This window comes from Arachis hypogaea, chromosome 18 (assembly GCF_003086295.3).
Source record: "Arachis hypogaea cultivar Tifrunner chromosome 18, arahy.Tifrunner.gnm2.J5K5, whole genome shotgun sequence".
Classification (NCBI taxonomy): domain Eukaryota; kingdom Viridiplantae; phylum Streptophyta; class Magnoliopsida; order Fabales; family Fabaceae; genus Arachis; species Arachis hypogaea.
The window spans coordinates 130619452-130636125 of record NC_092053.1 but is presented as its reverse complement, the minus strand read 5'-3'; the positions used below and the strand labels follow the sequence as shown (position 1 = coordinate 130636125).

At 32.6% G+C, this 16674-nt stretch overlaps 2 protein-coding genes and 1 pseudogene across 6 annotated transcripts; all 3 read right to left on the bottom strand.

Annotated features, from left to right (window-relative positions):
• Positions 1-1176: 1176 nt before the first annotated feature.
• LOC112771563 (cysteine--tRNA ligase, chloroplastic/mitochondrial-like) lies at positions 1177-5652 on the bottom strand. 5 transcript variants are annotated; one of them, XM_072225719.1, is made up of 10 exons: positions 5093-5607; positions 4924-4987; positions 4436-4497; positions 4023-4215; positions 3581-3751; positions 3171-3452; positions 2883-3008; positions 2494-2697; positions 1972-2073; positions 1177-1650 (listed from the first exon to the last, which is right to left on the bottom strand). In XM_072225719.1, the coding sequence occupies exons 4-10, from the start codon at positions 4104-4106 to the stop codon at positions 1414-1416; spliced, it is 1206 nt and encodes a 401-aa protein (XP_072081820.1). In that variant the 5' UTR covers positions 4107-4215; positions 4436-4497; positions 4924-4987; positions 5093-5607; the 3' UTR covers positions 1177-1413. The 5 variants fall into 5 exon arrangements, with proteins under 5 accessions (XP_072081820.1, XP_025672129.1, XP_025672131.1 ...); XM_025816344.3 differs by lacking the exon at positions 4436-4497 and having other exon boundaries at positions 4023-4184; positions 5093-5652; XM_025816346.3 differs by lacking the exon at positions 4436-4497 and having other exon boundaries at positions 5093-5644.
• Positions 5653-6544: 892 nt separating this feature from the next.
• LOC112772137 (ER membrane protein complex subunit 7 homolog) lies at positions 6545-9077 on the bottom strand. The gene is made up of 7 exons (XM_025817017.2): positions 8818-9077; positions 8668-8714; positions 7881-7989; positions 7629-7692; positions 7417-7533; positions 7202-7310; positions 6545-6982 (listed from the first exon to the last, which is right to left on the bottom strand). The coding sequence occupies exons 1-7, from the start codon at positions 8898-8900 to the stop codon at positions 6888-6890; spliced, it is 624 nt and encodes a 207-aa protein (XP_025672802.1). The 5' UTR covers positions 8901-9077; the 3' UTR covers positions 6545-6887.
• A 4412-nt stretch (positions 9078-13489) lies between these two features.
• On the bottom strand, positions 13490-15687 carry LOC112772487 (pentatricopeptide repeat-containing protein At5g66520-like; annotated as a pseudogene).
• Positions 15688-16674: the final 987 nt, after the last annotated feature.

The following is a 16674-nucleotide window of genomic DNA, read 5'->3' as shown; positions in this document are numbered from 1 at the left end:
ATTATTAAGAAAAGATTGTTTTTTAGTTATCTTATTTTTTTAAAAGATTTTATAAAAAAATAAAAATAATTTTATATTTAAATTTTTCATACAAAGAGAATTTTTATTTATTAATTATGTTTGGATATAATTAAATAAAAATATTATTTATTTATTTATTACATAAAAATATTTTTTTAAAAAAATAAAAAAAATATAAATTATAATTTTTCAAAAAAATTATTTTTTATTTTTTTAGTATTTTTATTTTTATTATTAAAAATTTACCAAATACATTAAAAAATAAAATAAAAGTTATTAAAAAAGATATTTTTTTATCAATTTAATGATGTCCTGCAATTTCTTAAATAAGTATAAAGAGACTATGTCATTTGAGGTATAACTCATTGGCATATTTTAAATGCTTTATATAATTAAAAAACGTTAAAATAGTTAAAAATTTATTTATATTTTAATATCAATAAAATATTAAAATATCATCACAATTTATTTAAAAGTATTTTATATTTTATATATAATGTGTTCCCGTGTCTTATAAGAATTTAAAATTTATGTGTCTACCATGTTTCGTGTTATGTCGATCCTTTTCCCACTATAAATATTCGATCACATAATAAAAACCAAAGAAAAGAGGTCTTTTGGAGGAAAAAACATGGCAATTTTTTTTTTGTTGAATAGAGAATATTTTTTTTTTATTTCAAGCCTTGGACTGAAAAATCAGGTAAAATAAGAATGACATGTTCAATCTCAAATCCATTTGAATGTAGTCAATAACAGTGGAGTCACCAATTAATGTGTATTTGAATTGTTAATCGACTATATGTTTTTAAGCGATTCTAAATGTCTTTAGAAAGATCAAAAGTGATTAATGCTGTAATTATACATACTTGTAAAGAACTTAAACGTTGTAATTATACATATTTTGGGATTTATGATTTACACTTCATCTACCTCCTTTCAACATTTATAATATTAACTAAATATTTTATAATTTTTTATTGTTGGAATATTGGATTGTATTAGATTTAGAAATCCATACGATAGATTATGATTGTTGGAAGTCAAACGTATTAAGTTGTTTGAAATTATGGACAAAATAAATTGGAACAAACCAAAATTAATTAAATTGTTTTTAAGTTGAAAGAAGTTTATCCTTAAAAAGTTCGTCATCACCAATTTGGTCCAAAACAAAACTTCATCAATATGGTGACATAAAAGTAACCAATTTGTAATTCACATTTGTAATGCCTTACAAAAAATTCAAGCAAAGAATGAAAGGTCGCTTGTACCCATAATGAACAGTATTAACAGTAAAACACTGGTCCTAAATAATTCAATACACCAAAATCTTGCTCTCCATTTTCTTGTCTTTGGAGATGTAAGCATATCCTTTTTTGACACCACACCAGTTCCTTATGGTGCATTGTTTTGTTGCTCTTGTAGATGAAGAGGAATGGTAGGCCTCCAAGTTGTGCCATTAGGACTGTCCATGAGAGTAATCCCAACAACAGCCAAATCCTTTCTTATTGCGTCCGATTTGGCGTACTCCTTTTGTATTCTGGCAGCGGCCCGTTCTTCGATTTTCTGCAAGATTTCATCTTCTGTCAAGTTCGCACGTTTCAAAGCTTTTTCTCTAAGCTGCTGCAGAACCTGTAGATATTGATACAAGTTGTAACTCAGAAACACAAACTCCACCCTTCAGCACCAGTACGTTCACCATTTGATATGGAGAGGGAAATGTTATTTGAATTGCTAGTTCTTGTTCACCATTAGATTCTGATGCAGATATGGGAATTTATGGAAATTGGGAGGGTGAAAAATGACTGAGCGAACTAAGATGTGGAGAAAATTTAAATACACATAAACTAAGGATTCGTACCCCCAACAAAACATGGTCAGGCATGATATCTCAAATGTAAAACATTATTAGACGACAATGACAGAAACCAACCACTTCAAGTGCATTCATACCTTAGAATAACTTGTAGGCAAAAGTCCTAAAATAGTCAGGACATTCCTGATGCTCTTCTCCAAAGCTGCAAGTGATTCTATTCGGAACTGTCGTTTTTTACCCTGCACCAAGGATTATGAAAATGGATAATCATAAGCAGCATTTATGTGATATCTTGTAGTATTTATTTTCATAAGCATTCATATGAAATCATCCACAAGCTTTAATAAAGTGGCATTCTTTAGCACTGATTTTCTCTAACAAAAGACCTGAGACAACCACTTCAGAATATTTGCATCAAAACCAGTAAGAGGTCAACATAAAGCCCTTTTCAACCTTTTTCTAGGATTAGGTCATTGTGATTATATAACGAGTTCCAAAATTAAAATATAAATCAGATTGAATCCAGATGCATTATTATATAATAACCAAAGATGAAGTTCAATACATCAAACATTTAAAAAAGACATCTATTGCAGCAAAAAATAAATAAATAAATAAATAATCATAATTTCTAAGACACACGCAAGAAAATACCATACCTGACGAGTATGCAGCAAATCATTGATTGATTTTAATGGATCAGCCAGTCCAGACAATACAACCGGGGTGTGTAGATCATCAGACATTGAGGTTACAAAAACATTATGGAAGTTATCAATAATGTTTGCAGTATCTGGTGGGATGGAATCCTTCCTAACTGTCTGATCATGTTGATTCAGAAAGCTTTCACATTCATGCAATGTCTGCAAATACATCGACGTTTCAAGATAGCAACACAACAAATACAATGAAACAATAAAAGAAGCAAGCCCAATTAAGATCCTTCAGAGGCAAATGCATAGAAGATGAACCATGCAAGATACGCGGATTCACAAATTTAGACACTGAGTGGAGAGAAGAGGTAATTTTTAGCCTAAGAAAGTGGTACCTCGTATATATAAAAAATACGGTCTGAAGCACTTTCAAGCTGTATGATAGAGTAGTTAATTGGAGATCGATAATGCGCACCCATCAAAAAATATCTCAAAGCCAGAGGATGATAAATGTCTACAACCTGATAACCAAGAATGTTTATGGTATATAAGGGTTTAAACATTAGACTGGTAATTTGGTACTAGAAAATGGTAAGTCCTTGGTAAAAGATATTAGACGTTAGTCTGTTTAAAGATTACATCATACTTAAGCAGGTTCAGTATGAACCATAGTAAGGTGTCACCTGCCGTATTGTGAAAAAGTTTCCCAGAGATTTAGACATCTTCTCAGAGTCAACAGTGACAAATCCATTGTGTACCCATAGGCTTATATCGCTTTTATTACATGCAGCACAACTCTGAGCTATTTCATTTTCATGGTGGGGAAACACAAGGTCAACCCCTCCACCATGGATGTCAAAAGAGTAACCAAGATAAGTTGCACTCATAGCACTACATTCAATGTGCCAACCAGGTCTTCCAGGACCCCAGGGACTCTCCCAAAATGGCTCTCCTGACTTTGCAGACTGCAGAATGGTATTGAATATCCACAATAAAAAAGTTTCAAGGTATAGATCCATCAGATTTCGATAAATAATGATGAAAACTATTTAATCAATCAGCATTATTATTATTATTTGTCACCAATATATACCTTCCAGAGAGCAAAATCAGCAGGATGTTTCTTCCTTGAATCAACGGCTACCCTCTCACCAGCTCGATTGTCTTCTAGATCTCGACCAGATAATTTTCCATATTCAGGAAACTTTTCTACACTATAGTAAACATCCCCATCAACAATGTAGGCATAACCATTATTAAGTATCTGTCCACAAGCATATTAACTGATCAACAATTTTCGAACAACTGACAGCATCATATTTCATATTTCTTAAACAGACTAAGAAACAAGAAACTGGTATTAATATACTACAAAGAGAAGCATTTCATATACAAATAGCCTTAGAAGCATTTCATATACAAATAGCCTATCAATATAAGCCTTTTCATAAACACAACATGAAACAATAGCCCAGAATTTGACAATCTTCCCATGTTTCATTTGAATGACAGAGAAAAATGGAAAGCAACGATACCTTCTCAATCATATCAATGATTTGGGGCATGTGCTCTGAGACTTTTGGTTCCACAGAAGGAGTCAGACAATTAAGCGTTATCATGTCTTGGCAGAACTCTTCACAGTAGCGTTGACTTAAACTGATTGGATCTTCGCCTAATTCATTTGCTCTAGCAATGATCTACAGAATTTGAAAATTCCAGACTCAGATCCTGTCATACCAATTAAAAGCAGTGGGTACTTTGCATAACAAAAGAATATAATCAAAATCCAATCACTACTATTTCTTAAGGTCTAAATGATAAAAACAGAATACTACTTGAATGGCCAACATTACAGACAAGCAAGGTCATCGAACCTAATCATAAATTAGAATCTTAAACATAAAATGATTGCAGAAAGAATAAAGCTGTTCACACAGACAGAACTTACATCACATATTCCATCAGAACCTCATTTCTCTCCTCTACTTATCGCAAAGTGACACCAAATGCCTAGTTCAAAAAACAGAATCTTGAAAATAATTTTCTTACTTAAATGATTTTGCTATTATTAATGTTGTTTCCAACAAGTGATAAATCTAAGTACTCAAAGCACAGTCATAGTGAGGTAGTTAAAATTAAAAACAGGAGTAGAGTCATAATCTGAAATTTAATATTTAATATTTACTAAGCATCTGTTTGTTTGGGGAATAAAAGACAGCATTTTTAGAAGCAAACACAAGTAAGAAAAGAAATCAAAAGAATTGGATAAAATTGTGTAGAATAGCAAACACAACCAAACGAGTTTTTCTTATCTGCTGTCTGTGTTCCTTTCTCAGTATCTAAACAGAATCAAAGAAAACTATTATATATACCAAATTTTATACAACCAACTATGGCAATTCAAATAAAAGAGAAAAAGGAACTAGTTTCTCTCACCTTGTCATCTACGTCAGTGAAATTGCGAACATAAGACACTTCGTATCCCAAATGCTTAAGGTACCTGCCTAATTGCAAAACCAACCACACAAATTCAAACCAATTACTATCAAAACAAGGATTATCATGTTAGGGATTTAGTGATTGAGAGAAAGAAAGAGAGAAGAACCTGAAAAGAAGGTCGAAGTTGACGTAGACGCGAGCATGGCCAATATGGCTGAGATCATAAGCGGTTACACCGCATACGTACATTCCAACCTTGGATTCCACTTTCGGTCTCAAAAGCTCTCTCTTCTTGCTCATCGTGTTGTGCAGCCACACCTCGGGAGATGGACCCTTCAGATTCTGGCCCTCCGATTTGGATGCGAAAGTGCTGTTCGCCGTCAACGGCTGAGATTGTCCCACAGAGCTGCTGAAGCAGGAGAAAGAAGAAGAGGAAGGAAGCTGCTTCTTGTTGTTAATGCTGCGGAAGAGAATGGGTCGAGTGGAGTGTGGAATCGAAGAGAAGAAGAAGAAGGGTTTGTAGAATTTGAGAAGAGATAGTGTTCCCATTTTTTTGGCCCTCACAAGTTCACTTCACGCAATGATTAATGAGGATTGAGAAACACTGAGTCAGCGAGTTCACTCGGTTTATTCATCAGAGAAAGTGTGAACTGAAAACTGATAAGTGATAAACTGAAATTCTAGTTCTGAGTCCACTTAAGAGTAATGGTTAAATCAGTGAATGGCATACTCCTTTTCGGATTAACACATTATCCTTTGTTTCAGTTTTTCTTTTTTACAGCAAAAAAATATTTTAGGTTTTTATTTAAAGATATTTAAATAGATTTGATAAAATAATTAAATTTTTTAAAAGTTAGTTCTCAATTTTTTTCAAAAAATTTAAATAAAAAGCTTTTTGGGAAAATATCAATTCCTAACTTTAAAATTCTATCAAAAAATAGAATTGTTGAATCATTTTTTAAAAATAGAAATACATAACTCAACTCTAAAATTTGACGATTTTACATCAAATAACTTTTTCAGTTTTTTCCCTCTTTGTTGTGAATGAAAAACCTTTTTTAAAAAATAGTAAAATAGATCTAAAAATTTGTTTCAATTTTTGTTTTGATTTTTTACATAGACCTTTTAAATAGTTATTAAACATTTCCACAAAAATTTGAATCAAATGCCAAGATGTTTTCCAAATACAAAATTATTTACTACTTATTAAATATATATATATATATATATATATATATATATATATTGTTATTTTTATCCCATTTAAATTTTTTAAAATTATTTTTCTCAATTATATAAACAAGTTTTCCAGTATCATTTTAATAATTTAGCCTAAATACTAAGTATGAAGCACCAGAAGTTTAAGAACACTCCAAATTCCGAAATTTAAGGGCAAAGCATACCAATCTAGAACTCGATAACATGCGAGTATGTATAACATTAACAATTTAACATCATGCTTTGCATAGCAAAAATGCTCGAGTGTCATCATGTTATGTGGTCCAAAGTTTTAACAAAACTGAACTTAGTAGAATTTGTTTCTCCTACCTATAGTAATCAATAAGCCAATAAGGTGCTAAGCTTGAAGAGCAAGACAACTAACTCCACTCATCCACTATGCAGCAAAAAGAGATCACAATTCAATTCTTTTCTCGTGCAAAAGAATGACTAGAAGAATATTATACAAGTTTCTACTTTCAAACCAAAAAGTTCCTATCCATATGAGTGCATGTTTGTAAGGTGAGCATTATAATTGATGTCCTACACTGAGTGTTTAAATTAAATCAAACATTCTAACATCTTATCAGGAATTTTTCCAAATTCAACTATTCCAGAATATAAATACCAAAGATATTTTTCTTAGCATCCATAACAAACTTTGGCAATCATAGTATGCCACAAATCTTGAGCTCCTGTTCAGTTCAATCACCTTGCTCACTTGTTCCTTATTGCTGATACACCTAATTGCTTCTTGCAGCACCAGGTAACATGCTTGCCAAAGATGGAACTCCTTGATTTCTCATTTCTTCTTGTGCACGTCTCATTTCTTCTGGATCTGTTCCCATCACAACATAATGGAGCCATCAGCATAAATTATGCAAAGTGTGGCGTAATATACTAATATGCTGCTTTATAGTCTATACACTGAGAAACAACTACCATTTGGCAGAGATAAACAACGATAATTCGAAAAAAAAGATAAACCAAGGAAATGCAAAAAAGATAAACCACCACAGAAATGAAAAAAGTTCAGAGAAAAACTTAAGAGGCATACCCATGTTCTCCATTAATTTGGGCATGAGGAAGACAACAATGAGCATAAATCCCACCATCAGACCCATTGGACTTTTCACAATGGACATAATAGAGAATGGTTCCCTAATCTGTAACAAAACAAGATAACAATACGAAGACATTCATATGACTATTTGAAAGGAATGAAGAAGGAAAGATGGGAACATGTCTAAATAGTTTGTAGACTTAAACAACCTCATAATATTGTTCCTCCTTCAATGGCTCTAATACAAACTCAGTGAGCCCCCTCCTACTTTCCGTCAATGCTGCCTGTATTTTGCCGGGGTTTCTGGCGCTGACATCAACTCGTACCTTTACAAATAAACAACAATTATTGATAACTAAGCATATCTAGAATAAAATGTGGGAAAAAAATTTAACATGAAATTTTCAGATTGAGTATCCACCGGCGAGAAGAAATAGCCCATTGCAGCCACTTCAATTAGATGAGTCCCTGCAGGGACGTTGTGGCTTAAAGCAAACATGTTAAGGAACTAGTTTGTTGCTCAACAACGAAATACTATCATTAACTATAACCTTGCGAAAGCAATATCAGGACAGCAAAGAGAGATCAAATTAAACATAACATGAAGTATTGCAATAGCAGTTATCATGCAAATTGAAATGAGTTTAAAATGAAGATGTAAATTAAAGGATACAATGAGAAATATCCATCAGGCCTCAAAAAAGTAACTCTCTGACCACCATTGAGTATGACTTTGACATTCGACACTTTTCCGGGAATTATATAGTCTTTTGTTCCTAAATCTGCAAACAAATTTATGCACACCATTAACAAGAAATGGATGCAAGGAATGGATGCACACAAAGGATTATAAATAAGCCACAATGAAGTCTTGGCATTTCAACCTCTTAGTAACTACAATGAACTCTCACTCGTCAAAGAAACAGCTTTCAAAATCTATTAAACCGATGCTAATCTAATAACAGCAAGCCATTAACTCTAGCAAAACCTTGCTGAATTCCACTCAATTAACATTATCAGATACATCTAAGTAAATGAAATAACACCGGAGATGCTAACAGGCTCTGACAGCCATCTTCCTAAATATTTCAAATTAAAATTGATACTATAAACCAACCGAAGCTTCAAATTAGATGAATTCTGAATGACTAAATCAAACTTGATTCTGGTGTGAACTCCAAAACAATATGAACAGCTTGAACTGACATATGACCCCAAGCACCATTACCAATCCCATCAACAATTCAAAGTCAATCTCACATATTAAAGTGCTTTAGTGCATCTACATATTAAAGTTGAAAACTTTAGTTCATCTAAAGTTTATTGAACAAAATTAAAAAATCTGCCAATTCGAATGCAATTGTTATTCGCATCAGTTACCATCCAACAATTAGATTTTGAATTAACTAAAAAGTAAGAAAATAAAAATCAGAGTGACAAAAAGGAAAAACAAAACATACTGCTGGGGATCTTCACTCGACCATAAATGGTGTAACCTTCGGCGGACCTGGAAAAAAAATTAGGATTAAAATCGATCCACATAACATAATTCTAAATCGGAGAGAACAATCGGAAAATTAGGGTTAAGGGGAAAAAATGAGAATTGATACCCGGTGGTAGATTGAGCAAATGCGAAGCAGATGAATAATTGAAGAGAGAGAAGAAGCAGCAGCAAAGGCGATTTGGGTTGCATCGTGAATCTAGAAAGCTTTGTTTTTGTCAGCTGAAACCAAAAACAGGGTTTTGATTTCAACTGTTAGAGGGAGAAGATGCCACTCTACTGGGGTGTGTGGGATCTGGTGTTGCAGAATAAGTATAGAAACTTATTAATTTTTAATTAGTTTTAATGTTAGTTAATTTTTTATTAAAAAATTATTAGTTAATTTTTTTATAGTTAAGATATAGGATTTATAGTTAAAATTTGTGATTTATAATTTAAAAAATTAATTGATATTAGTTTTGTAATTAAAGTCAGGATCATTTATATAAATAAATAATTTGGGATTAAAAATTATACAGATATCTTAAATCAATTTTATTTAATTTACATAAAAATATTTAAGATAGAGGTATAACAAGAATTAATTTAAGATATTTATATAATTTTTAATTTTAAATTATTTATTCGTGTAAATTATCTCTTATTTTATATTGTTCTTTGACACAGTTATTTATCTTAAGAGAAGAAAAGTAGAAAACATTATAATGTTCAAATTTTTAAGATATATTATTAATAAATAAACGGTAGATATATATCATTAATATCTCAAATCAAGTAAAGTTTGTACCTTCCAAAATCTATCCATATTCAAAACTGTTTTAAATCTTAATTCAATAAGTATTTTTATTGTTCTATAATACAAATCTATCTTTAAGTATTTTAAAATAAAATTTGAATGAGATTTATCTATATCTATATATAAATATAGATAATATTTAATTAGATTTAAATAAAATAAAAGAATACAAGTCGTGCTATCTAATAAATTAAAATTTAATTTTAAAATAAGATAAAAGATTATTAAATGTGTTTTATTCTATTAAAAATTCTGAGCCATTACTCTATATATAGAGTAGTGAAAATCAAAAGAACCCACGGTTGAATTGACTAGTAGTGAAAAAAAAAAAGAAGTAAAACTTTGAATTGACTAGAAAGAAGAAAGATGCTGTGTGATCCAACATCCATGAACGAAATTTGCAACAAGAACTTAGAGAAAGACAAAAAAGCCATGCAGAGAGAAGATGATTACAAGAAGTCTTGTAAAGAGGTGAAGTTAATGGCAGCATTCTTAAAGAACTTAATTAACGTGGATTCAAAGAAAGAGCGCGGTGGTCGGAACAAAAGATGGGTTGATCCTTTCTATGCTCTTCCGAGCGAACTTGAGGCTCTAGCTATATCGAAGGTCACTTATGGGGATGGCGGTTACCACTTTTATAAGCAAAAGTATCTTGCAGTATACAATCCTATGAAAAATTTCAACCGTGATCAAGACAAATCTATTAAGAATAGAATACGCAACTGGTTTCGAATAAAAAATTCAAAGAAACAATATAGAAGTAAGTCCAAAAATATTACTGCTAAGCTTAACAATAATGATAAATTATCTCCTTCTACATCTATGGATTGGATACTACTAGTTCTTTAAAAGTGTTTTCTGTTATCTGGCAACAATATAAACGACTTTAGAAACAAGTTTTTCAATCTCTTAGTCACTTTCATCTTTTGTAATCCATTCCTCAATAGTCATATATATATCATGGCCAACTTATATATATCTTGTTTGCATATTCAACCAGAAAGTTTATCCTTTATTTATATTTATTGCATTATGAATAATTTTTTTATTATAATAATATAGACAAATTTAATTATTCGTCCAATGCAAGATTGATGATGTTTATTATTTAACTGAAAAAATATTTAAATTCATAGGTATAAATACACACAAATATATTATCACTGATTTAGTGATTTGTTTTTATTCTATTATAATATTTTTATAAATATTAAGAGTTAATCATCATATATTTATAAATACTTGTATGCATTACACATGTAATTTAACCTCCAAAATAATAATTTTCACAACATAATAATTAATTTTTTTATAATTGAGTAATCAAACTTTGCTATAATAAAATAATCAATTTTTTATGAATATAAAATGATTCACCAATAAGTTTTGAAATTTTATTCGTATCTTTACTTTTTTTTACTGAGTTTTGTTAGAGAGCCAATGATTTATTTGTACAATATGTACAATGAGTTATATGAGTTACAAAATGAACATCACCCATTATAAAATAAACATCACCTATAATATTCAGAATAACCATCCGGGTATTAAGGATAATAAACATCTCATGTCATAAAACCACTTATCTCAAAAGCTTAAGCTGGTTTTGGGGTTCACCAAGGATCAAACTCTTAACTTTTCGGATCTAGAACTCTAATATCATGTCATAATACCACTCATCCCAAAGGCTTACGCTGATGAAAAAAAGTAACACTAATAGTTATATATCTAATATTCCCTAAATTACAAGTATTCTATTGACTCTCCATACTTTCTTTACTGTAAATGTGAATCAATTGGCCAAAATCACCCTAAATTTAACATCATATTATCCCACTTTAAATCTAACAATAAATTAATATATTTTTAAAAAATAATGACAACTACAATGAAATAATTCACGATAAAATTTTGACACAGGCTGCACAATAGCCTAAACTCTAAACGAGTAAAATAAGATGCGTATTCTCTCCTCAACTTCATACAAATGCTATAGCGTTGGTCATGCAAATTTTGTACTCATTTTAGTTGAATTTGTTTTTTTAATTGCACTCGTTATTTTAATTTTATTCTTTGTTTTAGTTGGACTCTTTGTCTTTATTTGACTCAATATTTCAGTTGCTTTCATTGCAAAATATAACAATTTATTACTTATATATCCTACTAAATCATGTAGCATGCTACAATTTTTATCATTGTAGTTTTTATCACATTGTTCAACTATTTTTATCACATTATAATATGTACTTAGATGATTATTGTCCGTGTTCGGTGCTCCCAACTATTTATTATTCTATGTATATGATGTACACTAGTATGTATTAGGATTAAGTATTGTTTTCGTCCCTAACATCTTGGGTCAAAATCAAAATCGTCTCCGACCATTTTTCGTTATTAAAATCATCTTCAACGTTCAAAAACGCTTTAAAATCATCATTTTCCGAATTTTTTAACCAAAATACCCTCATCATCATCATTCTCCTCTTCACCTTCCTCACCCCACCACCTCCACTGTCACCAACATTACCACCACAACTACCACCAGCAGCACCACTACCAACACCAACACCAACACAAACACCACCACCAACACCAAAAAACCAAACAATAGCAACAACACCAAACCAAGAAGAAGAAACAGAAAGCTAGAAAGCTGAAACAAAAAAGCAGGAAAGCAAAAAAGCAGAAGCAAGATGCAGAAGCAGAAAGCAATGCAGATAAGGCGATGAGGCGGCAAGGCGGCGAGGCGGCGAGGCGGCGGCAATGGCTCGCGTCTCCTCTCTCCCTCGCGATCCCCAACGGCGAGGCCCCTCCCCCCTTTCCCCTTCCCCCTCCTCCTCCTCCACACCCCTTCCCCCCACCCCACCCCGCGTCCTTTCCCCTTTTCCCCTTCGCCGGTGCCGTCCCCTCTCCCCCTTCCCTTCCCCCTTCCCCCTTCCCCTCTCCCTTTTCCCTTCTCCCCTGCCCCCTCGCCCTTCCCCTTTTCCCTTCTCTCCTCTCCCCTGCCCCCTCCCGTGTTTTCTTTTTTTTTTTTATGATGATGAGGGTATTTTGGTCCAAAAATTCGAGAAAAAATGATTTTAAAGCGTTTTTGAACGTTGAGGATGATTTTAATAACGAAAAAAAGTCGGAGACGATTTTGATTTTGACTCAAGACGTTAGGGACGAAAACAATACTTAACCCTATGTATTACTAGTTAGTAAATTGATTTAATACTTAATATGCTAAATCAAATTTAAACGGATTTAATTTATATAAAAATATTTAGAATAGACGTGTAATTAAAATTGGTTTAGAACATCTGTAGAATTTCTAATCCCAAATTATTTATTTATGTAAATTACCCTAAATTTAATATTACACACATTATATAACTTAAAAGTTAAATTATTTCACTCATAGTATTTTCTTAACGAGCAATGTTGTGGATTTTTTTATTTAAATAAAACAAATTCTTATTTACCGATAATAATAGAAAAAATTATATTTTTGTGTATTATATTTTAGTTTCAGAAGTAGCATATTTTCATATATATGCGAAATTAAGGTAAAATATAATTTCGTCGGTCAAAATTACTCAAATATAATTCCGTACTCGAAGCATACCAAATTGAAAAAATTCACTCTCATATGAACAAATTAACTTACATCTTTCAACAGGTTATTTAAATTTTTTATTTTCAATTTTAAAACAAATATGTCAATAAAATAAAGCTCTATTTGAATTTAAATTAAATATTAAAAAAATAAAAATGAATAAATAAAAATTCAGATATTTTTACAAATTCATAATTTTAAAATAGAATGATTAACAATCTTTTAAAAACGATTAAAACTCATCTTTTACTCGTTGATATCTAAAGAGTGATGTTCCAAATCTTAATGTTGAATAAGTGAATAAATCTCATATTCTTGCAGTTCTAACTGCTTCTCCTTTAATTTTTTTTTCTTTTTCATATTTAAATAAAAAACAAATGCAAGTTATTTGACCAATAGTAAATTTTATTTAAATAATTTACAAAATCATAATTAAATAGATGGCTACATCACTAATTAGGCAAGGAGCCAGTGCACTAACTAGCCTGTACAGTGTACACTAACTATACCTGAGGTAAATATATATGAACATAATAATCAGATAATTACAAGAATACTGTTTTTGGTTACAGGTGATGTGAAAAAGGATCTTAACATATTACAAATAGAAAATGCTAGGAGTAATTATTTTTGGTGAAAAAAAGGGACGGTTGGTTACTATTAGCTCAAATATAATAAAAAAAATATTGGTCATCTAACATTTGTAATTACAAAATGAGTACTGGTAATTGATTTTCACCAGTAGTCATTACAAGAACAACTCCCATTGCTAAAATGGTGGAAACGATTCCTGTCCCTTAGAATTATATCACACTCATAAACTTTTGAGATCAATTTACATGCTTGGTGGCAGTCTTTACAAACCCTCAGATTCTTGGTGATTCTCAAGGTTTCTCCTGGTTTAGTTTTCAACAACCCATAAGCAATTGCAAGCTTTTCGCTATGATAGAACAGGGGACTCTCCTCTTCTTCCTCAGCAAGATCATGCAACACACCTTCATTTTTCGGAACATAACCAACCATCTTGATTGATTCCAATATCTCACCAACTTTGGCATACACTTCTTGAGCCAGAGGATGAGTCCTTTCTCCTGCAACAAATTCGTTAACAGTACCCTCCATTTCGATCATCGAAAAGCCAGGCACCTTCTTCACTCCTCTATCATTCATCACTTTCCTCACATTAGCAACTTCTTGCCATTTACCACAATCAGCATATATGTTAGCTAGTAGTACATAACGGCCACTATTTCCAGGCTCTAGCTCAATCACCCTCTTGCCTATTTCCTCTCCTAACTCGAGGTTTCCATGGATTTTACAAGCTCCGAGAAGTGCACCTAATGCACCAGCATCAGGGTTCATTGGCATCTCATCTATGACCTTTCTTGCTTCCTCCAGCCTTCCAGCCCTGGCAAGCAAATCAACCATGCAGCCATAATGCTCCTTTGCAGGCTCAATGCCATGAACTTCTGTCATGTAACGAAAGTAATAGCGGCCTTCCTCAACTAACCCTGAATGAGCACAAGCACTCAGGACATTGACAAAGGTAACACTGTCAGGGGAAACCATCTCTTTCTCCATCTCCCTAAAAAGCCTAATAGCATCTTTTCCTTTTCCATGCATTGCAAACCCTCCAATCATGCAGTTCCATGAAGAAAGGCCTTTCAGCTGCAACCCACTGAACACCTCAAAAGCCTTGTCCAGACAACCACACTTGCAATACATGTCAATAATGGTCGTAGCGAGCTTCGAGTCCAAATCAATCCCACTCCTCACAACATACCGATGTATCCACTCTCCCATCTCCAAAGCACCAACTCCAGTACAAGCAGAAAGCATGGTAGCAGCTACATACATATCCAGCTCCACCTCCTGCTCCTTCCTCATCCTATGAAACAAACCAAAAGCCTCTCGAAACCGATTGCTGCCTACGAAAGCCGCAATGACAGCATTCCAAGCAACAGAATTCTTCTGTGGCAAGAGCTCGAATACAGCGAGAGCCTCGTCCACAAGCCCCCATTGAGAATACCCAGAAATCATAATAGTCCAAGACACAACACTCCTCACAGTCATTCTATCAAACACCTTCCTTGCATCACCCAACAAACCAAAACCAACATACATGTGAGCTAAGGCATTGAGAGCATAAACATCCGACCCAAACCCAAACTTGAGAACATGGGCATGGACCTGTCTGCCATGGTGAATTGTAGCGGAGAGTGATGATGATTTGATGAGAGAGGGGAAGGTGAAGTTGTTGGGTGAGAGAGAGCGATGGAGCATGTCAGAGTAGAAGAGGAGGGAAGTGGAGGGGTTTGGGAGAGGGAGAAGGCTCTGATAAGAGTGTTGAAGAGAAAGGTGTCAGGGTTTGAGAGGGTGGAAAAGAGGGTGACAGCGTAGCGGAGATCGCCGTATGGAGAGAGGGAGGAGAAGGTGATAAGTGGGGAGATGGCGTGGTTGTCGGAGGAGAGGCCGAGGCGGATGAGAAGGGAGTGGTGCTGCTTGAGTTCCGCCATGGATGAACATGATGATGGTGATGGTGTATTGATCTTCGGGTGAAGGACACAGCAACTAATCATCCCCGTTTTGATGGAGAAAATGAAAACAAAATTTAAGATAAATATAAGGAGATTTTTTCAGAAATAAAATAAAAAAATAATTTCTGATTTTTTAACTTTAATTTTTTAAATACGATTTTTCTTTTTGGATTTAGGGCTGAGTCTCCCGAACTCTATTGTTTTTATAGAATTTGGGCCTATGTTAGTGTTATTCACTGAAATGGCCAAAAATACGTATTTAACGCCGTTGTGGGAATACAGGAAAACGTCGTTGCCATTTTCTCAGCGACGTCAGTTTCATTCTTCAACACGTTTTGTACAAAACGTCGCCGCATGGTTAACACGTGGGAGAAAATATCTCCTTCACACCGGCGTGAAGATTTTTAACTCCTTCTCTTTTTCATTTCTTCATCTTCTCTTCAATTCTACCACAAAACGTCTCCTTCCATCCTTATCAATCTTACCCCACCAAAAATAAAGAAACCCACAGAGTAAAACGGCAGCTTTTATACTGGGGACCATTCACCACAACTAAACCAAATTCTTCCATTCAGGTAAATGATTTAGTGATTGCTTTTTTTTTTTTTTTGAACTGAAACTATGAACAAAATTTTTTTGAACTATAGACTAAGACTTTGTAATTTTTTTAGATTATTTTACTATTAATTAATAGTAAGTTAATTAATTATTAGTACTTAGTAGTAGTATTATCGGCGTTAGTATAGCATTATAGGTGTTAGTTAGTGTTAGGATTAGTTTTAGTAAATTAATTATTGTTAGTTAGTGACTTAGTTACTGTTAGGCTGTTAGCTTTAATTTAGGTTATTGTTATTTAAAATTTGAAATAGCTGTTTTGAAAAACAGAATTATCTAAGAAATTTTTTTACTTTATAATTGATTTATAACTTTGTTAATTTAAAAAACAGAATTAAAAAAGAATTAGTTAATAATTTTCAGAATTTTTTTTAACTTACGTAAAATATTAGTTTCAGTAATTATTAATTTATATTTTAG